Source organism: Notothenia rossii (assembly GCF_949606895.1).
Source record: "Notothenia rossii genome assembly, chromosome: 8".
In the NCBI taxonomy this organism is placed as follows: domain Eukaryota; kingdom Metazoa; phylum Chordata; class Actinopteri; order Perciformes; family Nototheniidae; genus Notothenia; species Notothenia rossii.
This window is the reverse complement of record NC_136906.1, coordinates 68,668,598-68,692,610: the sequence shown is the minus strand read 5'-3', so window position 1 is coordinate 68,692,610 and position 24,013 is coordinate 68,668,598. Positions and strand designations below refer to the sequence as shown.

At 41.2% G+C, this 24,013-nt stretch overlaps 1 protein-coding gene across 6 annotated transcripts in view; it reads left to right on the top strand.

Moving 5' to 3' along the window:
- utrn (utrophin) overlaps positions 1-24,013 on the top strand; it is a gene marked incomplete at its 3' end in the record, with an annotated part of 168,395 nt that overhangs the window by 85,727 nt on the left and 58,655 nt on the right. For all 6 annotated transcript variants that reach the window (XM_079647050.1, XM_079647051.1, XM_079647053.1 and 3 more), the window contains 2 exons: positions 17,387-17,559; positions 19,340-19,496. In XM_079647050.1, the coding sequence (XP_079503176.1) occupies positions 17,387-17,559; positions 19,340-19,496 (330 nt within the window). The remainder of the gene's footprint in view (positions 1-17,386; positions 17,560-19,339; positions 19,497-24,013) is intronic.

The window sequence follows — 24,013 nt, the reverse complement described above, 5'->3', positions numbered from 1 at the left end:
ATCGCGCCTTTGAATGGCTTCTGTTACAGAATACATAATCTGTCAAGTCATCAAACAAAAGTAAAAACCTTTTTTTCAGCTTCTGACACCACTCATACCCACAAAGCGCTAAATAAATGTAAATCAAAGGCCTGAAAATAGATCTTGACGGTCATGTTTTACCCAAGACGGATATTACTGTCACTTAAAAGGAACTGCAATACACATTCTGATGCATTTCTCCGTATGTCCTACTTTAAAAAGCTTATCATTGCCGTTAGAATTATGTATGATATGAAAGGTAAACAATATGACATGAAAGGTTATTTCATTCTCACACACTGAAAGGAGCATGGCAGAAGGAAATGACTTTCGCCTCGAGTGTAACCCTAACCCACTAGTCGAGCTGTTTAATTTCACGCTCTGTTCTTAGCAGCACTAGTGGCATGGCTCTAGGAACGGCAATATCTGTCTGTCGAGACAGCAATATCTCAAGAACAATTGGATGGATTGCAATATCATTTTGTTCAGTTATTTATGATCCCTAGAGGAGGAATCCTACTGACTTTGGGCTTCCCCTGACTATAACCTTTTTTTCTTTGTAATAATTTCATCTTCAAATGGATTGGAAAGGTGTGCCGCCATGCATGGTTCCAAAAACCACCAAGTGCTTCCAAGTGCTGGCAATTTCTCTAGCAATACAGTCAGGGTGGCTTTGTTTGATTTATAGATGTGTCGTTGCTCAACTATCGGTTAACAAATTCATGATCTCCTCGGTTAGGTTAGGATAGGTAATAACGATGGTGATTCTAGCTCCGTCATTGAGTCAAAATTGTAATTTCCTCAACTGTAAAAAGGTATTTAGTTATACGGCAAGTATAACTAAATACCTTTTTACAGTTGCTTTTTACCAAATGTGAGCAGGCTGACAAGTAAATAAAAAAACCAATGAACAAAGGTTATAGTTATGCCTGCTAAACGTCAGCATGTTAACATTATTGTAGTTATCACAGATGCTACTGTATGCCATTATAGCAGAAACCAAAGTAAACTGCTTCCATTGAAGTCCTATGGTATGTGACTTACACTGCTTGGCATTACGAAGTGTCCTCTGAAAACATTCCGATTCTGTTTTTCTTGGGAACTCAGCTTTTTGCTCCATTTAAAAAAGCATCTCCATGTTACAGCTGTAATGGCCTCCATGATTAGACAAGCCTTTGAAAACAAACCATGACATTGATGACAAGCTAACAAGTCATTCACAGAATACATTTGAATGAAGAACAATCCATTTAAATAAAGCATAACATTTATGCAATACCAACAGTAAATGTTTAACTATATCCAACACTCAAAATGTAATTTGAAATAGCTAACATTTGGTCTTGTTATTTTTGTAGTATTAAAAAGCTTCATAAAGACAATTCACTTACTTGTCATGTTATTATTTCATTATTAAAGTACCACATTTGAATTTGTGGGACCGTCCTTTACATGGCTGTTGTTTTTCTTTACAGTCACGATGTTCTGATGTAAGGAGTTGTCGTCTACATTTAAGTGATTAACAGGAGTCATTCCTGTATTTGGAAAACATTTCTAACGTCTGCCTTGCTTTACATGTGTTGGCGTATAGACTTTTCACTGCCTACCACACTAATGTGTACAAATGTTTATGAACAACCGCATATTTCAGCGATCGCTTTTCACCATAATTGGACAGGCCTTTCATCTTTCTTGCTGCTTTTGAATATGTGTTTCCTCATCACGGCAGATCAAAGGCAGCACTTACAGATTAAGAAGACGACAGTATACGTGTGTGTGTGTGTGTGTGTGTGTGTGTGTGTGTGTGTGTGTGTGTGTGTGTGTGTGTGTGTGTGTGTGTGTGTGTGTGTGTGTGTGTGTGTGTGTGTGTGTGTGTGTGTGTGTGTGTGTGTGTGTGTGTGTGTGTGTGTGTGTGTGTGTGTGTGTGTGTGTGTGTGTGTGTGTGTGTGTGTGTGTGTGTGTGTGTGTGTGTGTGTGTGTGTGTGTGTGTGTGTGTGTGTGTGTGTGTGTGTGTGTGTGTGTGTGTGTGTGTGTGTTAATATTCATCATAAAAAGAACATCTGAGGGAACACTGATATCAGCCTCCTCTTATCTGTTTGTCTTAGTCCTTATCTAAATTAACAGCATAGCATACAGCATAAATTATAACATTTATGAAACACATTTTGAAATGATTGGTAGGAAAAGCCTTTAGCTGTTGGGTATTTTAAGCAGCGTAAAGTGATTTTGACCACTAGGGTGTAGAAAATAGACTTCAAACCAAACCAGAGACACAGATTTCCCATTTGAGTAATTTTATTTGCTGCCTGTGGAGCAGTAAAGATGTTTGACAAGCCAGCAATAACACAAAATCAATATTATGTTCAGATGCAATAACGATCTAAAAGTTCCTGCGTCTGTTAATGGATTGTTCCCCGCTTCTGGGAAACTGACCAAGAACATTGGTCCAAAGTGATGAGTAATGGTCTGAAGTGAGGATATGAAACATGATAATATTACGTTTTTCAATCAAATTGGATGGGCTTTGAGACAGCTGTTGGACGTATTAGATGATATATCTATCCTTTTGCTCCTTCCATACTTTTCTATAATTTCTATATGTGGTCATGTATTAACTTAAAAAAGTGTCTGGTTTGTGATTTTCTATATTCAGGACAGTTAAGCTGGCTAGCTCATGCTGCGTTTCCGATAGCCAGAGATCGGAAAATCTCAGTTCAAATATCCAACATCCCATCTCCACATGATGCAAAAAGTTCCCAAAAAACATTGCTGACTGAGTGTTTATTTTGAAAGTGTACACACCCATATAAACTGCAGTGCAGTATCAAAAAAATGTTGAGGCAGTTTTAGGGTTTCACAAATAGCTTTTTCGAAAATAATTTACCTTAACCAGCTACCTTATAACATTGGCAACCTATTTTGACATCAGTTACAAGCAGAACAGGTTTAACTATGAGAGTATATCTGTGTATAATACAGGTGAATATACTTGTTGCCTTTTAGTTGATAGTCTCCCATTTACACAGATTTGTCTTGACTTTACAAATAGAATCTTTAAGTGGCAATAAATTAGATTTGTTCTAGTAGGAGGTTCGTTGTTTTAGAGTTCCAAGTTGTCTCAAACATAGCATAAATACTCTCCTATCATTTCAAATGTTATATTCTGGTCTCCCTTCGTCATGTTATGCTCCAGCACGACTCACACAGGTCTCCCAGGCATGCAGGAAGATGTTAAACATGTACATTTGCATCCATCTGTGGCTTTGAAGTCACAAGGCATTCTTACATAACATATTAGTATCTCCTTCAGCGCTGTTTGAGGAGTGCACGGTGCAGCCTCCACGGGGCTGGCCCAGTCTGTGTGTGCTTGCCACTATGCCCCCCCCCCCCCCCTCCCCCCCACCACTCTCATCTTCATTTGAGGTACTGAGCCATGGCAGACACCACAGAGGCCCAGATGAGCACAAGCCAAGCTCTTTTTTATTTTTGCTGCTCGTCTCTCTCTTTCTTTCTCATTTTCCTCCCACTCCTCATGCTCCTGCTCCTGAGTTATGGAAGCAGCTGTTGTTTGTTCATTAACTTCTTTTTTGGGAGCAGACATGTCCCACAGTGTTGTGCTCATGCAATCACACACATCTTGTTTTCTTTATAGCCGGCCTCTATCTCAATCTGGCTCACTCGTGCACAATCACTATTTGTCTTTCCTTCCAATTAGACACATTTAGTTTTCTTTCCCACAAAGAGTGTTACACCTAAGAGCGTGGCTTTGTTTGAGCATTCAGAAAGTCTGAGAAAGAGGAAAAGCGCAGTCAGATTAACATTTTCGTACGGGCTCAAAGCGATTTCTCTCTGTGTGAGTCAATGAGAAAATCAAATGCCAATGTGTCTTTTCAGGCACTTTTCAACACCCTGTGTGTCTCTGATCTTGAAGTACCCCACCTTGCCTGTCTCTGTCACAGACTCATTTGAATAACCCTCTGGTGTACTTGTAAGTACAAGTTCAAAGCTGTGCCAAAATGTCCTCTCTGCATTCATGTGACTTGTGTTGGTGTGGTACAGAAACGTTTTTATCCCTTCCGGTCTGTTTTGTTTGAGTCTGCATAAAAACTTTGTAAGGACAGGGTTATGAGTGAACTTTTCTCATTGATTGATCAAAGGGAGTGTGCGACTTTTGATTAAAGGGCATGTAACTTCAAAACAGATTTAACTTACACAATTAACTTTGAGCTTGTACACAGAAGAGTCAAATCCTCTATAATTGGCCCTGTCAAAAATGTGTGGCCCCTGGAGATCTAATTTACAGCCTGCCAGTTTAAAAAAAAATGTGATGCTGTACTCTTGTTTAAAACAGCTTTCAATAAAGGCTTCTAAACAAATATGTGCTGATCGGGCTTGTTTCAGTAAAGAAACACCTCCAGTTCGGTTTGCATCTCTTCAATGCAAACATATGTGACTGTCTACTATAGTTAAGACATTAGAACATTATAATACACATGGAACTTCCCCTCTTTCAAAGAACCATTAACAAACAAATCCTGCTTTCCTCTTCATCATTTTAACCTCTAGCTCCTGTACGCTCACTGCTCTTTTTTTTTATTATTTCACAAAAAGGTTTTACAAGACAAAATGCACTGGATTTTGAAAACTCTATAAATGCCATTTCCCTCAGGATTTCACTATGACAAATGACTGTGAAGACACCCATACAACAGATGACAGATTACATTGTGACAGAGTACATGCATTTTGCATCACAGCAATCCATTTGAATGCTCCCACACAGCTCTGACATCTGTTGTGTGTTCATCTGCGCCCTTGCTCTGTCCAACCAGAGGGAAGAAAAAGATTGAGTTTTATCATAAAAACGGATAACAGCAACACACACTCACTGCAGGAGAAAAGTAGCCTTGTGTTGTCCGCGTGCAGGTTTGTGTTCTATATGTCATTGAAAGGAATAACGGCAGCTCACACTACAGCGCGTGTTCTCTGTCAATTGAGTTTAAACAGCAACAGAGGTAAATTACTTTAAATGTACATTTCCCAAAAAAGGACATCACTAAACCTACCACACCAAGAGATGGCCATTCGATTTATTGAAAGACAACATAATACATAGTTAGGCAGACCATCTGGCTTTCAAGGTATGATACCTGATGGTGTGTCACCATTCAACCCTGACAGTGATATTTAGTGATAATAGCACCTTGTTGTTTCAACTGTGATGGCCCATTGAGTTAATTGGATTTAAAAACGGATTGTTTGTCAGGTAAATCACACTCTGTCTCACCCGCTTTCTTTTATGACTCAACCCTTATTTGACACAAGGGACATGCAATGGGACACACCACTGACTTTTCTCCTTGATATTGATCAAACTATGTAGCAGTTTATAATTGTTGTCGGGCATCAGGCAGGACACCACACAAAGGTTAGAAGTCATTCCAGCCCAGTGAATCTGCAAAGCACGATGCGCTTCAGTTGAAGTCTGACAGAATATGTCTCATTAGTGACAGGACGTTGCGTGTGGAGTCAAATGTGTTGCTAATTAGTGTGATGAATATAATTTAATGTTAAGGGTTGTGTGAAGTGATAAAGCATATTAATTTCAGACGGATATATCTGCATGAAATTGACATTTATATAACATATGCAGAACCCTATCATAGCCTGACAAAAGGAGTTTATAAGGATCTGTTAAGGAGTGCCGAAGCATTGTTATATTTAATTGGCCAATTAGTGTAACTTACCGCTCTGGAGATTCTTACTCAGACTTAAGGTTGAACATTTTGTCTGGGAAATGTTGTGCTTGTTGGTAGTTAGCTCAGAGAAGCACTGAAGAATGCCAGTGACAGCAGAGCCTGAGGCAGCCGGTGTTGTTGGTCGGCTCCTCTGGAACTGTCGTGAAAGTGTGCATGCTGAAAGTGAAGAAAGTTCTTCAAGTGATCCTGATTCTTCCTCTGGAGGGAGTAGTAGTACAGACAAGATTGGAGGGGAGTGAGCTGTCCTGACTCAGGGGTTACAGTGAAAGCTGGATCTGATCTCTAGAGAGAAACCTGATAAGGCCATAAAGACAGAGAACATGACGTAAGCTGGCCTTATTCCCCCTATGAAAGTCAAACCAAGATAAGTGTTGGTGAGACGGGAGTAAAATGGGCAAAGATGATTCGTTTGAGAATTGGATTTTTATGGGAACGACAAGAGAATATTGCTTTTATCACTGACGAAAAGGAGACATGTTTCTCTAGAGATTAAATGCTTTGAGAAAGAAAACCATGGGGACCACGGGACACTTTCTCCTTTCAATTTTCTTATTTTCACCTTATGCCCACAGGAGTGAAAAAAACCCGACTTTGTTCTTGTCCATAGGAATATTATAGAGCTCAGGAGGAGTCAGTTGCTAAATTGTTGCATAGTGCAAACCATCTACAGGGACTAAAAGAGATGTAGACTGATGACATTCATCAAAACTTGTAATGGCTTCATGTTGCGAGACTGAATATCAAACTGCAGTCATGTGCAATACAATTGAAGCAGTTTAGACCACAGTAAAAACGGGCTCCTGCTGAGACAACAGCACATCTATTCAAAATCTGATGGGTATACTGGGTATAAGGAACTGAACTTGTGTACTGAAATAGCAGCATATGATGATTGTTAAGACAGTGACATAAAAAGAGAGTTATATGCAGAGGGAAGATGAGAGAAGCGGGGGGTAAGGACGGGAGGAGGACAAATGAAGACAGAAACTCCAACCTAGTGGTCCGTGAGTGATGGTTGAAGTCATTTGGCCCAGCACGACAGAAAACACTATGATGCTATAGGCCTAGACAGCTCTCCTACAGTAAACACTCCAGGAAGTAATAAGCCAACCATGGTTGTTGATAGGGGGGGTGGTGAGAGCTCAGAGGGAGTGCGACCTGTGGAGGTTAGATATCTCACTCACCTCTGCTGAGCAATAAACTAAGGAGGAGAAGAGAGTATAACAAATAGGAGTAGGATGAAATAGAGGTGCCGAAAGCAAGAGATAGGGAAGAAGGAGGAGGAGGGAGAAGGGAAGGGAGAGGAGTTAACTGGAGCAGTGGAGGAAGATGAATATGACTAAGAGAAGGGAAAAAGTTGATATGAGGGATAGGCTTGAGGCAACATAGGCTGTATAACCAGAAAAACGCACGGCAATACAAACAAACTTGTCATGCACTTCAGCGCCCACCATGTCAGTGTCATCGCTTCCTCCTCCCTGTCTATTATCAACACCAAAATATCTCCATAAAGCATTCTCTGTAAACTTGTGGCTTTTGCTTTTGCTTGGCAACTTCCCGTGGGAAAAGGTCCACAGATACCCAGACGATCGTTATCAATCACATATCTTTTACAGGGGAGTGGCTGCAAACTGTCCATACGACCACAACCAGTTGCCAGCACACATATTTAATGTCTCGCGGACCTTTCCTGCTTGCAGATGTGGGAAGTGTTACATCAATTCAAGAGCCCCGGGGCTACCCAACATATCCTTGTACATCTATTTAGAAAATGTTCTCTCATAGCCCTATTTTTTTTAATTGTATGAATATTAAAATACAGCTTTGTTTTCTAGTTAAGTTTTGGCTGTGTTTTACTGGTGTTTTGGAAACTCTGGGGGTCTTATCTTTCCTCTGAGCTGCAGCGCTGTTGTGCGTCACACCCAGAGCTCCCCCCCCCCCCCCCAGGGGCCGAACAGGAACTCTGTGGGCAGTCACACACTCCCCTACGCAGTCTGTTTTTTGGTTCATGGAGATGTGATTCATATGTCATCAAATCAGTGCAGCTTGTTCTCTGTGTGTCCTTTTAGTGGGTGATTACAGTTATGTGGTATTTTTCATTAAATAGACCCTGACGCAGGATGGAGCGGAGTGTGGGTTGCGGTCATCGATTCCAACAATGTTCAATTAACGGGAACAGTATTACATATAGATTTTTTACTGTAAGGAAGCTCTAATTCTCATCCAGACGTCATCTAACAAATCCCATCTGGGCTATCAGTAAGATCAATAGTTATGTGACCGTGCACAGGATTATTTGATTTCTGCATGCTCAACGCTCGGGATCTATTCACCTCCAATGAACAATATATGATAAATCGTCTCAGACAAAGCAGATGTGAACAGCATGTCTCAAACTTCAATAAAAGGCTGTGTGAGGAGCGGGTCAGATTTCACGAGCTCACAGTGTGCAGAGGTCATCCTTTTTTATTCTCGGAATGGTGCTTTTGTTTTTCTTTAGTTGCAGCTTTAAGGCAAAGATAATGTTTGAAGTTGAGGGGGAAATGCAGGGCAGAATGAATATTAATGAGGCAAGTGTATCAGTCATTTATAGAGATATTGGGTTGATATAAGGGAATATTTGAAAGAGGATGTGTGGGTGGTGGTAGTGGTGGTGATGATGAGGAAAATGTGTGTTCACAGGAAAGTATATAATTACCAGGTGGATTTTTGGGGCTGTTTTCAGAAACTTTGTGGAATGTTTTTTTTTTGCTGGAGGTGGGTGGAGAGGAGGATTTGAAATACACCCTTTCCCACACTACCTGTTTTTCTCTGTTCCAGAAACAAACAGTCCAAATGATTTAACAATAACGGCACGGATTAGCATATTATTTTATAAAGTCCTGCCATGCCTTCATAACTAAACCCTTCTCCCTGTGCGCATTTGTTTTTGCTGTCTCCACTTCTACAGTGTACGATACTATCTGTTTTTCCACGGAAGTTATTGCTGAATGTTTTCGAAATAAACGTTTGTACTGCAATCACTTTTGCATTTCTCTCATCCTGTCCACGGCTGTCTGCTGTGTTTTTACAATACCATTAGCCATGTTCTCTATTATCTTCAGGGGTGTTGGGGTAATATTTTCTTTGTATATGTGTGTTTGAAATGAGGTGTCTTGCACAACTATTTTCAGTGTTTATCCTTTCTATCACTACTCTAAAGTTAGTCATCTACCCCTTCCAACATTGAGGTCTAAGTTGTGATGGTCCATTATTTTGACGTGAGCTCCAACACTATGCGTGTTCTCGTTCTTCTACAGCAGCAAACATCACTTTGTTAGAGCAACAGTCTAATTGGTGCTGTCACCTAACCTTTTGAAGCCTCGCTCCTCCACACCCATCACAGCAGGTGGCGGGCTCATGCGCTAATTGAACTCCTATCTCTGCTCCTTGTGGAGGCGACAGCAGCTTCAGAAGCCATCACGTCACAGACTCCCCTTTTTTAAGATTCTCTCTACTGTGGCGTACTGCGACTACCCGCTGACAGACCACCCACCACGGTCAAGATCTTCAGTTCCCATGAGGCAGAGCACTTCAAATAGCACTGAGGGTATGAGAGGAAGTGGAAAAGATGGGAGGGGCAGAAGTCTTTGAACACGAGTGAAAGAGCAGGTTGATAAGAACTCAGAGGGCCCTCAGCAGGCCTGGGGTTTTAAAATCCAGTCAACTCAGCAAGTAGATTTTTCTGAAATCTGTAGTGCCTGGATATACTTTTGCTTGAAACGTTTTTATTTTTTTATCTGGGAATTCATTAGTTTTAAGGGTTGAACTGTTGTTGCTCTTTCAAATGTTCATGCATCTTTAAACCTTGTTTTTTTCCACACTGCTTATGGCCTGCATTATGTCAGACATAGGCATTTCATGTTCTCACATACTGCAACTCTATTTCTACATAATATTTGTTTTCTACTATTTCTTCATGTATGTCATCCAGCCTTAATTGTAATTGAATATCTTCATCTCTCTCAATGTTTACTTTTCACTTTTGCTAGTCAGCACTATATTAAATGACTGCTAATTCAAAATGAACATTTGTTACTGCTGCTAGTTCCTACAGTATTTTCACCATTTAACTGGCTAAACACAGAGTGGTTTTTATTGTTAAGCAGTCACAGGAAACGCGATGTATTTGTTGGCTAAACAGCTGATACGGTCTTGTACACTCTCCAAAGCCACTGTGTTCTCTTGCACAAGGATTAGTATCCAAGAGCTTCGGCGTTTTAGCACAATCTAAAGGCCATCTCCCAAGTGTCTTGTCGACACACAGAAACACAAAAGGCCCTGCACCAGAATCAATAGCTGATTATCGGGCAACAGCACAAAGCGCACCCAATCAATTTCAATTTCCCTGCTCAGGAGCTTGCATATGAATTTCAGGATGTCCTTTTCCTCACTTATGATTACAAGGATGTGACTCGTGGTCTATTATTGGAATCCTGGAAGAAGTTATTAGTGATCAGCATGACCTTTGACTGCAGTTGTCCTTTGTCACATCGACCGAGGTCAGCTGTCAATTTAGTGGCTTGCTAATGTGTGCATTAACAATTTGTAGACTCAGTGACACGCTTTCCTAATTTACTTTGCTGTTAGCATCTTACTGAAATCCATTTCACTGTGCTTACTTTTTAAAATTGTATTAGATATCTTGATCTGTTGTTGTGTGGATGTACTGAAGTTCAGAGACAGGGACTAGATTAGTAGGATTGAACAGGCTTGTTGTACTGCCTAATGAGCAGCAAATAAGAATGAATGTAACTACAGTGCCAGTTACACATATACATACATATACAAACACAATCGGGTCCCTTATCTCCCCTACAAGGATGCTGCCATCCTAACAGGAAGAGGAGGGTCAGGGATAACCTGGGGCACAGGAAGTGACTTCATTGGATGTGGCCCATTTGTGAGAATTAAAGTGGAATGCTGCAGCCACATTGATTTTTTTCAGACGCTGTACATTTTAGCAGCGATAAGTCTGGATCAGATACAATTGGATGAATCCTAACTGCCCCTGAGCTTTATCAAGGTAGACAGGTCTGCTCGTGGAATTTGGCTCAGGGCGTATTTGTGTATCTGTGTTTATGTGGCCTTGTTTGTGTTTGTTCGCTGCAAAGTTTATTTGCTCTGTTTTTGATCCTGCGATACGCATTCAGACGGTACGGCCTCTACTCCCTCTTGACATCGTCTGAGACTGCGAAACTATACCTTTTCTCTTTCAGCTGTTGCTCTTTGACTCCTTTTTATTTTCCCTTTTCGCAGTCTTTTCTCTATTATTTAAAGCCAGTGTGGTCTTCTATCAAATTGTTGTTTATTTATTTCAAAAATGTTCTCTTTGTGTTTTTTCCTATGTTCACTTATATTAATTAATCAAAATGCTTATCTTCATTTGCAATTAGCCACTGTGAATGAAAAAGTATTAAATGAATAACACAATTTAACAGCTTTTTTCAAGTTTAAGAACAAATTATTTTAATTCATTATTTGATTTGTGGTACACTGCAGTAATAAAAAGCTGCACAGCACTGCCTCAACAATCATGCCCCACCCCCTATTTAAATATTCGTTGTATTACACATAGACGACATCACATCCAATATAAATGATTATGTCAAAGATGTCTATCCCTAAAACACCAACCATCATGTGCATCCACTTAATGCAGCAGCAAATCATGCGGTCAGAACAACATTGACATGTTTCGCCTCATAAAGTGTTTGTTGCGAGTGTTTTAGTGAACAGTTGCCTGTTCAGACCTCCTGCAGACTCAGACTGACGTTAGCCGGCTGCTAGCTGTGACTGATATGAGATTAATGAGCAGTGAGAGGGAGAACAGTAAAGGTGCAGACAAGAAAAACAACGAGTTAAAAGATGCTGAAACAATCAATAATTCACTGGAGTGAGCTACTTGAAATTAAACATATCAAAGTTTGTTGTAAAAGCTTCTCTGTGTGATTTCAGGGCCAGGAAGGCTGAGTTAGCAACAAGAACATAAAGCAACATGTATCCTCTGAAGACAGGAAAGTAGAGCAAAACTTTTAGTTCTTGAACTGAACCGTTTCTTGGCTCGGTTGACTTAAACATAATGTTATGGTCCAATGTTTAAAGAAATGTCTATTCAGTCTCCGTTACCCTCATTCTACCCCGCGCGTTAATATTTTAGTTCCCAATCATATGCCTCAACCCTTCCTTTACTTTACTAGCTCGAGTCCTCACTGGGAATTATAGGCCGTTCTAATCTAAAAATATCTCACACTAGAGTTTCTCTTTTTCTTCTCCTATAGTTTACTTTTTTTAGGATTCTTTTTTTTATCTTGCCTTTCTCCTCTGTCCCCCTCTCTGTATAAGTGTTACACCTCACTTCTCGTCATCGTTGCTGCGTCTCACGTCTCAATCAGTCAACTCTCCTCTCCTCTTTTTGCCTAAAGGACTAAAGGACTGGAAGCGTTACATTCTTTCCCTAATCCGCTTTCTCCTGTAATGTAGCCCAACATTAACCCCCTCATCTCCTGCCTTAAGCTCCACTCATGTGCTTGTTTGTATTCCTAATTGGTGCCTGTTTTTGTGAATGACAGTCTCAAGTTAAAATATCAAACCCCTGGTAAGCCAAAATTGTCACACGTTTGACAAATAGCTTGTTTCATCTCTTTTTTCCCCTTTAATCTCGGCTTCCACTCATTGTGGAATTAGTTATGCTTGTGTTTGCCAAGTCCCCCAGTTAATTTCACATCATTCGCTGGAGAGCTCTGAAATACTATATATTTGTTGCACACATCAAAAATGCTGTTTCGGGGCCTCAAGTATGTTAATATTTGTTAATTAGCTAAGCGTGCTTCAAAGTCTTTCTCTTATGAATATTCAAAGTTGTATTGTGTCTTTTTTTTTCACCCTCGACAGCCATCTGTCTGCGTGTCTTTGATGCACACCACATGTCTACCCTGCTGTTCAAAATGCCGACACACACACAAACGTCACACCTCCACCTCCACATTCAGCTTATCTTATATATGATGTGCATTTGAATGTAATATTTGCATCTCTTCAACATAGCCCGAAAGACCAGAGCAGCTATCCACGCCTCTCCAAGAATGTTATTTATAGACTTATTTAAAGCATTTAGCCGGTTTCTCTTCGCAGCCCTCTCATAATGCAGTCCTCTGTGGACCGCTGGTATTCAAATGATGGGATCCGAACTGTAGCGGGCTTCAAAGCTCTCAGAGTTTAACTTTATATAAAAGCTGTCAAGGAATAGTGTTACATTGATTAAAATGCATGAATAATGTTATCTGTGCAGAAGATTGCATCTGCCCTGTCCTCACACCCTCATTGCTTTCTTTTTGTAGTCTTTTAGCAGAAAGCCATGTTTTTTATCACTCCTGACTCAGACAGGTACACCATTCCATTAGAGGAGCTCTGTTCAGCTGGCCCTCTGCCCTCACTTTCTTTATTGCTTAGATTTTTGCACTTGAAATGTTCTCCTTTTCATCACTCTCACCTACCGTATTAACAGTTTTCATTTATTTTTTTTATGGAAAATTCTGGACAAAACTCTTACTTTTCTCTGAAAAACTCCCCTCTAACATGCTCTCTGCCCATTCAGGCCTCAGGAAGTGGGTGTGTGGTGTGTTGAGTTTGTTTAAGGGGGAGAGGGAGAGAGCGAGGTGGAGAGAGGAGGGGAATGGGAGGATACAGATCAAAAATAATAAACAGCTGTGTGAAAGACTGGGGCGAGTGGCCAGAGAGAACGAGAGCAAAGGAGGAAGAGGAGAGAGAGAGATGGGTGTTTGCGTTACCCCCATTGGAACAAAGCGCCAAAGAAGAAACGCAACTTTAGAAGAAGTTTTCTCATCCAAGAGGAGGAGAACAAACAGGATGACAAACACATCAACCACTTCTCAAAAGGCGAAGGGAAGATAATCGGCAGAGCTTCGACTCCAAGAGGCTGGCGAGTCAAACTCCGAACGACTCCAAGACTCCAGGCAGCTCGTCGCTAACACGTGGCTACAGAAAAGAAGAAGGCATTCTTTGACTAAGTGGCCCAGTCATGGCAGTGATTAGGAGGGTGTGATGGAGCGAGACCAGACCGGGGCTGGAGACCCGAGGGGCGGGTATTAAGGCAGGCACTGAGGTGACTCTGTCTCTTTGAGCCCCTTACCCTTTACTCAGGGGAAGGAGGGGGCAAACCATATGCCTCTTTGTGCTGCCGTCTCTCCACAAGGGCTGTGTGACTGGCAGGAATAGAGTGCTTTTCATCAGAGTAATTGAGAGCAAATGCCCCGGCCCTACCCTGAGTTGGACTGCCGTACATCGTGTAAACAGCTTCCTTCATGCCCAGAGGGGGAGTGGAGGCAGGGAAGCAGAGCAAAGTTGCAGGAGAGAGCCAGACCTGTCTTCGGCCGTTTGGAGGTTTACGTCAACCGGCCTGTCCCTCAAGACACAAACCGTTATCTCGTCTTTGCAGACCTCTACCCAAGATTTGTTGGATTTCCTCCCCAGTTTAAGTGCCCTGGCCAGAAGGACTCAGCTGTCAGCCTCCCGCCTCCACTTTGTCAAACCTCCAGTGGCACCAATAGTCCTGTTAATCCTAAACCCACTTTTGAAGCATGACGGCAGAGTAACTGTCACACCCCAATTCTCAGCTCGGCTGCCTTTCCCAAGAGGATGCTACGAACATGTGGCGGGATTGGGCCAGCACACACACCGCCACGCATGCACAAGTGCTGCCGAGGGGTGTGTGAAGTGTGGAAATTGCCTGTTTTGAGACTGCGGCCCAAGTTTCACTTTCTTCCGTTCAATTGTATTACAAGAGCCGTGTTTCTCCACGGTTTGAATCAAGTTGGTTCTCACTTTGGATTCGGCATTGATCCGAACCCTGACCTTGGAGGTTTCTGTTTTGACGGTAACCACTGGAGGACTGACCTACCTGTGCTGAGTCCTTGCCGACCTTCCACCTGCCTCACACTAGAGAACATGTAGGCACTTGCGGGAGCTGAAGGAGTCCGTGCACACACTCTAATATGATTGGCTTAAACTTCAGCGTGCAGGAGCTGCTCAGAAAGCTCGAACAGGTATATTTCTACTGATTTAAGAACAGCTTGGTCTTGGTCTCACATTGGTCACTTAAACAGCATGAATACAAGCACAGTCCCTCTCCATCTTCCCCTGTGTTTGTGGTGGTGGACCTAATGTATTCAGCTTCATGAGGTCGGAGCAGTCATTATTGGACTCATTAAAATGGAATAATCGGTTCTGGCCTGTGCTGCTAGTTATTTGAGAGCATTACCATGCACTGAATGAATTATAGAATTTGACAAAGAACCTTGAATTATGCCTAATTTGTCAAAGCAAACGATTGTGGTAATTGTGTTATAAAAGGCTAATGACAAGCATGGCTTCGCTCAGTAAGGGTCAATGTTGTTTGTCAATGGGAAATACACATTTGGGAACAGTTATAATCAACGCCATAATGTGTTAGTGTGTGTTATTATTCTTTTTACCTCAGCCATCTTTACGTTTAATGCTTTTTTCCTTGACAAAGATAGAAGTTTCTTAACTTCAGTGACTAAAAGGGGAATCTGACACACCTTACCTGCGCACAAACCAGCCCACAGCTAACAAGTCTGTATCACTCATTACTGCGTGCATGAGATTCAGAAGCCATTAACCTTTCTGCTGCCTTTCTGCACACTTTGCCACTACTGATATTGAGTTCATTTCTTGAAATAGCTGCAAACAGAGGCTTTTTATAGCTGACACGCTCCCTTGTGGCACACAGATTTCTTTTTGTAGTGTACATGTGTGGTAAAGACCAAGCGACAGAAAGTCATCCGTCACCACACTAATGCGTCCCACGATTCACACCAACATACTTAAACTGTTGGCTCACAGCAGTCTTTCAGTGGAGGAAATGAAATGTAAAGGGAGCTTTGTAAATGAATAGGTGTGCCTCTGAAGGCCCACACAGTCTTTGCCTTCTTCTGTGTTGTGTGTGAGTGTGTGAGCAGTCAATATTGCTTCCAGGGAAATAGAAGTGCTAAAGCAAAAGAAAAGGGAAGCACTTGGGTAATGACTTGAAAAACTGCCAGCTTGCTAAATGACAGGATGACTCTCTTGTCTTTCACTCTTCTTCTTCATCTCTCCTTTTATCTTTGCTTTTCTCTCTGTCTCTTTTTTCTCGTTCTGTCTGTTTGTCTCTCACTGTCTCTCTGCTTTGACCTTTAACAGGCATTTGATTTGTGTCAGAAAGCCAGAGGGTGATTATCCTTGTGAATCACAGCGAAGGGATTTGCTTTAGCCTTTGTGAAATGGCTCTTGGCATTCAGTGAATTGCAGCACCTTGTCACAGATGATTGTGGTAAATATTAATTGTTTTCTGTATAGCCATTGTCGCTGTGGTTTTTTTGAGAACATAGTTTACAGAGTAGCTCAGCAGTTGTTACTTTACTTCATGTGCGCATATTAAACGACAGGGGTTCATATATTTTCCTTCTATTTAATGGTATCGTCATTAGTGTGTAGCTATTTTTGACATGTGTGATTTGGCTGGTGATGAACAGTCACTTTGTTCCAGGCACATTGGGTGTATCCAATATTCAATTATTTTTAACACTTGGATAACTTAATTTACAGATTTGTTCAAGCTGAGAACACTCAATAATCTCTTAATGCCCTCTTTTGGTAATTGTTAATTTATTTTCAAAATGGTAGAGACAAAATTAATACAGTGCAGCAACATTAATTTCCTTCTCTAAGTTAAGGCAGTTTTACAGTAATTATGAAATGAAAAGGCAAACTATCTTTTCCAATCTGTAATGCATCACTGGAGAAGATACACAAGCAGGCGCTGAAGATGAGTCGTTGAACCCGTCAAAATGTTTTTTTATTTCTAAACTCTTATAGGCTGTAGGTCTCATTACACCCTACACTCGTTCTGTCCCCTTTTCTATCTGACTGTGTGGCAGTGTGACACGCATCCATATGTTGTTGGAGTATTCCTTTTATCTGAAGTTCAAATGGGTTGAGCTGGGGGGAGTCCCTCTAGAGAGAGGGAGAGTGAAGAGAAAATGGAGCAGTTTTACACATCTAAAAATAAAACATTTGACAGGATCCTCTACTTACGTCATCTCCCCTTGTGGTTCACACACTAACACTCACATATACCCTGTGAGACGTGGTTGTGTAATAGAGCTGCCTCGTTAGGGGCACTCACACATACACATGGTTAAAAATGGTAATCCGTCACAGTAAAATCTATCTTAAAATCTTGTTAGTCAACGAGTCAAAAGGTACCTCGAGGATATGTCTTAAAAATATAGACTTCTCTGCCCTCTGGAACTGTTGTTTGCGGGATGCTGTTAAATCCCTCAAGACTAGAACCAAAATCCAATATTTCTTTCGGTTCATGAATAATTGACTTGAATAATTGACCTCTAATTTTGGGGGGATTTTGTTATGAACTTCCTTTACTGAGCAATCACTACCCTTAGCTTTGTATGTATTTGCTCAGACACTAACGTTCCCCCTGAAGAAATGCTCGTTCTGATAATTATTCTTTGTTTGTGTATTTGTAGGACATCCAGGCTGAAATCGATGCCCACAATGACATCTACAAGAGTGTGGATGGGAACAAGTCGAAGATGGTCAAGGCTCTGGGCAGCTCGGAGGAAGCGGTGTTCCTCCAACACAGACTGGATGACATGAACCAACGCTGGAGCGACTTAAAGGCCAAATCCGCCAACATACGGTCAGTTAAAGTTCAATACTTACACCGGTTTGCTCCAGTGTTTAGGGGTCATGCAGCTCAGATTGTATTTTTCTGCTCTTTTGCTGCTCCTTACTTTGGAAAGAAAAAACATTTTGAGTTTCGGTCTCTGCCTTAGTGTACAATTTAAATCAACCAGCATATTGCAGAATTGAATTTCTTCTGTGAGTGTTATTCCTGTGTACTCTGACATAGGAATTAGAAAATGCAGCAACAAAAAGCAAAGGGTCAAGGTAGCAAACACACTTATCTGTACTCTGCAACAATACATAGAGCACACATCAAGAGTCTTCGCTCAAGGCCACTTTCCTCTGGTTACTCATCAATACACTTAAGCTGCATATTATTCACAATATAAAGTTTCTTCCTCCCTGGTAACTGGGGCAGTGACTTCTCCAAACCGTTTCGATCATGATGGATCATGACTCATGATTCATGGAAAACCACATGAGACATACAGAGTGCTGTGGAATATTCACCCAGGTTGTGGTGTTCCCCTCAGCAGTACAGATACAGTAACTGCTTTATTTCACATGCCTGCCTGAAAAACTGCTCAAAAAGGACATGAGAGCCGCCACAGTGGCACATAAACTTCTGATGAGACAATGCCGCGTCAGCCGCAACCTTGCCATAAATAAATAAGATTTGCGATGCAGAGGGTGAAGAAAGTGAAAGTGGAAGCGAAGTTGACAGGACCAGATGGAGATGTTCAAAGACAAAGAGGAGGAGGAGGGATGATGAAGAGAAGCGTCCGAGGAGCACAACAAAGCTCCAGGGCAGGGGAAAAGGTGAGAGAGAAGGAAGGGGAAGTAAAAGAGATGGGAAAGTTTCACCGCTGGAAAGAGTTTGGGGGTCAGGGTCAAGCAGAACAGGCATAATGGGCTGGACTTGTTCCACAGGAAGATAGGCGGGAGGAAAATGGAAAGTGAGAGATCAGCCTGTGTAGGAGTTGGGGGGCCGCGGCGTGCTGATTGTGTTAAGCCCATTATGCCTTAATTGCAGTACTTGTGTAATTATGACTAACTCAGCGAGCGGCAATAGGAGGTCTCTGAACACAGTGTTCAGATATATTATGCCTGGAGGAGAGGAGGAACACACAAGAGCTTACTGTATCAACACGTATTGCATGCATGCTACCACCCACACAATTAGCAGCTAACTGTGTTTCCTATTTACAATAACATCTGCACAAGGAGGGCAGCAACCTCGCTCCAGAGATTTACTTTACAGGAGTTTGTAGTTATTAAGGCTTTTTAGTTGTTTATTAATGTTTTTCTAAGCTGGAACTTATGGAACTTTTTATATGAACATTTTATTGAAAATAAAAGACACAATGTAGCTTTCCTGCTGTATAAATACAAGTATCAGCCTCTAGTAGGTGCTAAATCCACAGCCGTGTGTTATAGTTTTGTGTCCTAAACAGACTCTTTGATATGCCAGTACAATCAGAATTAGTAACCCTGTATTAGTCCCACAGCGGACCAATGTACAGTGCCACAGCAAAGGGACAGAGCATATACAAAGGTAAACATAAAGTTAGTTATTTGAAGTGGCAAGCACACATTATGGACGTAAGTATGCATTAATGCAAAAAAACCAAACAAGTAGCAGCATTATAAAGAAAAGTGTATGTTGCACTAAACGGTGAGGTATTAAAGTAGCAGCAATAAGTAGTACCGATACAAGATGGTTTATGCCTTTCAGTAACGGGCTGGAAAATGCATACAGTATAATAATACTTAAAGCGATTGTGTATTGGTAGAGCCCATCTTGAGGCGAGTGCTGAGCGCTGGTCTCGTCTGCTGGGCCTCCTGGAGGAGCTGTGGAGGTGGATCTGCCTGAAGGACGAGGAGCTGGCCAAGCAGATGCCCGTCGGAGGAGACGTCCCCACCCTGCTGCAGCAGCAGAACCACTGCACGGTACGTTCTGTCACCAAAGGGAGCGTTCCCGCCACGATGGATAAGATTGATCTTACTTTGTTTTCTTTAAGCTTCTAAAAAGTTTGATCCCGCATAACGTGATTTAGATTACATTTTTCATCTAGTTTTAGGATTTTATTACCATTCTCTAAGCCCTATACATTTAGAATATACAGTATTTTATTTCCAGTAAAATAATTCAAATCCCTTTATTTGAATTCGCTCATTAGATGTTGAAACTTATTTTGCTCCATTACACCTTACTCAAAGGCTCTTTGGGTGGTGTGTACAAACTGTGATCTCCCTGACACTCCTATTAATGTTCTGCTCCTGCCGGGAGGTAACAGTTCATTATTTCTATTGGTTCATTGAGTTCAACCTGAGAAGAGTTTTAATTAACCAGAATAAACTAAAACACTTCATTGGGTGTTTATGGCCTTAAAGTCAAAGGCAACTAAGTGTCTGATCCAGCCGGAGCCTCTTTCTCCATCTCATTTCTAAAGTTGCATACTGTGGCTCAAATAAATGCGGCTGAATATCATAACAGCAAACATCCTCCCAGCTCTTATTTTAGGATTCTATTTTACTCTTGGAAACACTCCTAGCAAAGAGTACAAAAAGAAGACCTGTTTTAAAAGCAGTATACCGAGCACGCCCTTTAGCTACCCAGAGGTGGAGATAAGAAATCCAAACTAAAGTAGCCTGTAGCTGTTCCGCGTGTCACGTCCAATGACGATGCAGGAGGAACACGGATTCTGCAAACTCAGCTTTCTTTGTCAATATAGCACGCACTGGGGACCTATTGGTTTCAATCGACAACATTTACCATTAACACTGATTGGACATCACAAAAGGTGTTGATACTCCCTTTGAGGAGAAGTTGGTTACCCTGGAAGCTGTACAGTATTTTAAAGTGCTTTTGCAAGTGTTCAAATATATCTGCTGAACAATTGGGATTGAGATCACGGGAAGATATTTTCGTAAAGCAGCCGCAGACATTATTAACCATCAGGCCGGTCGAAATCACTACTACGCAATCAGTGTTGTTGGTCCCTCTATTTCATTCTTAGATATATTGTTATTTATCACCGTCCTACTGTATACCCAACTGTATAATTTATTGTTACAAGTGATCAATGCCTTCATTGTGCCAGCCCATTCACCACCTTTGTCATCAAAGCTATTTGTCCTCCATTTTTCCCCACTGTATTATTTATTGTAACCACTGGTTATTGTGATAGTGCATTGACGTGCAATTGCTTTCAGATAGATGACTCAGCCTGTGGCAACTGTTTACTCCCAGTCCGCTGGTCGACGCTGCTGTTGATGTTGCTCTTGACACCGTAATGCGTTCTCCACTGCCCGTTCGCCACGCTATTATTTTGTTCCACAAAACGCCTTGAGAGTAAACACGTGTGCTGTTGCGCGTGGGCGCAGGATCATAGACATACTGGGACAGATCAACATAACACCCTCTGACACACACACACACACACACACACACACACACACACACACACACACACACACACACACACACACACACACACACACACACACACACACACACACACACACACACACACACACACACACATACGCACACACACACTGTATGAATCCCACTGCATGGGCATCTAATGATGTATAAGGTTTTATTCAATTTTGACAAACAACTCTTAGCACAAGCATTAGTACATATTTTGTGTAACTATTTATTACATTACATTATGAAAGATTACATACTAACTAAGTTTAATCTTCCAATTGCTGTTTACACACAGACATTATCAATTAGGCATTAAACACACCTCAATACTAAGACATGGGTGGGGAGAAAAGGGTGTAAACAAAAGGAATACTAATAATAAATAAAAATAACAACACATGACACAGTTTTGTTATCAAACCTCATCCTAACTTCAAACAAAGAAACTGGGAACTAAGGCTGCGATATTAGAAAAATCTTCATGGATTTTTGCAGATGCCAGTTTCAAAGACAAACTTTGAGAATGGCAGATAACTGATCTATTTTAGAGACAGAGTGCAGTGCTTTTCTGCATTGGCATACAATCCATTTCTTGGCCGCTGTAATGTCTGCTAAGTTTAGTCTTTTAATGATTTAATATAGGATCATCATTCAAAAGCAGACTAATTAAGTTAGAGAATACTTTAACCCAAGATCATGGCTAAAAAAGTAAATTATTCAAATATTGCTGCCAGATAATGTCAACATATAGTTTCCAGGGAGCAACTGGAATCAAGCGAGCGAGATGTAGTCTATGAAGGAATTGTATGAATTTGAACATGATGATGGTTAGAAGGAAGAGAGATTTCCTGACAGTCAGGACCTGGAATGAAAGACCATGTTTTTTTGTGTGTGTTTCAAACCAGGAGACAACAAATAACAGTCCAGTTTAATCAAAAATGTTTCCTCTGAGGCCTGATGTGATATTGAGGCACGTTCTGGGTCTTGTTCTCAGAACCTGACAGAGAACAGAGACAGGCTTACCAGATCAGACAAGTTCCATTAGGAATGGCACTGAGCGCACACACTGACCACAGGGGAATAAAATCCTCCCTACTTTCACCTTCCTTTTCTTTCATTAACCTGCCTCAGCTCTTCTGTTTCAGTTGCTCCTCTGTGGTGTCTGTTCTGCTGTTGGTCCCCCCCCCCCCCGCGCTTTTGCATTTCCTTTATTTACAATATGTTTTCCGTGCGCGCTATCCACTGTCCATTCCTTTTTTCATTTCCAGTCCTTCAGCATTGAGAACGCCGGAATAGAAAATAATGAAGGCTCCATTTTCATTTTGATGTTATATTCTTCCCTTCGCTTCCTTCCTGTATTCTTAATAGATTGGCCTCGAGTTTCTCTGACCCTGGGAGGGTTGAAGGAGCTGAGCAGCACAAAGAGCTGTGGCTTTGAACACGTCACGCTCTATTACTTGCTAACACCGACACGCAGTTCCCCTGTGCTCACACATACGTACATACACGCACTTCTGTCACTCAGAAGCTACTTTGTCTCTTTGTGACCGGGAAAATATAGCTATATGGAAATCGGTATCTATGAGCTAGGAAGGGCTTAGAAGGACTAAGTGGAATAGCCTGTTTCCCCCCCAGTTGTTTTACTGTGAGATTTGGATAGATACTGTATAGGAGGATAAGCCACTTAGCCAACGGATATTGCTGTTATTAAAGATCAGGGGGAAGGACAATCGGGAGAGCAGTGGTCCAAACAGTCTAAGAAAGTGATGGACAGGGCTGAAAACAATTGAGAGCTAAAGAAATAGGTAAAACAGAGGTTTATATGTGGAAGAGAGCAATTATTTAAGTAGAAATACGGTGCACCTTCACCTGTCTGTTTTCAGGAAATTCAGTTTCTGACAGTTGTTTTAGATTCTGCCTGAAAGCAGTTTTGTTCATACGACAGGAGGTGATTTAAAAGTGTGTGTGACAGAGAGAAGGAGGGGTATTATCCTTTCTACCTGGAGTGACTTCTTGCTCCCTCCTCTGCATATTGATCTGTTTCTTTCTTTTCTCTGCTAAACTGGCCATAATAGAATTTATTAATCGCATATTCAATTATCCCATAAAAGGCCTCCATCAGCATCCAGCTGATTAAACTCATCAATCTCCTCTATTCAATTAACAGCTTCAAGGATTCGGAACAAGGGACCAAGTGCTTGTGGGCATTTTTTATTAACAGCTCTTATCTTTCAGCAACAGTTGGCTTCTTGTCCAAATTGTTGGGACGGTTCAATCTTTTCTTGCGCTCTTCCAAATGTTTCCGAGTCAATAAATATAAGACAAACAGACAAAGTGGGATTCTATTTAAGTTTCATTTTAATTTGGTTTCTTTAGCAGTCTCAATATGTTTAAGCCGGGCACAATTACCCTGTCTAAAGTGAGGAGGGTCTAATGATCCTCTACAGAACCTTCTTAATCATTGTGCCTGCATGATTGATTAGCACCATTTGCACCAGGAAGGACAGGTCGTAAAGGAGAGTACAATTGATTAAAGTGCTGTGCTGAAGTTAACATTATCTTCTTGGAAACAGTGACTTTTTCTAACACTCAATTGTCTCGTTTTTAGTAACTTTTAATTGTTTTTGTCTGATTTGCATTTTTTTGACTTTTGTCCTAACAGTCTGTTGCCCTGCAGGCTGATTATAGTTTTGTTTTAATTGTGTTAAGTGCATGGCTTACTAATTGTTACTGATTAATATCCACTTTAGCCGAATCTTTCAACAATATACCTCAGCAGTATAACACATTTAAACTACTAAGTATATTATTAAATATTTGAATATTAGCAATGGCTTAAACAACTGCATGTACTGCATGTGAAATGTGTCGCTCACAGTGATGAACTATCAGATAAATATCAGCCGACTTTGTCATTGCTGTAATTCCATATGCATTGACATAGTGTACAGCGGTTTCAGCGAATACATGCAAAACCAACATTACTGTATGCAACCTGTCAAGCAACAAACAGCAGACAATGCAGCAT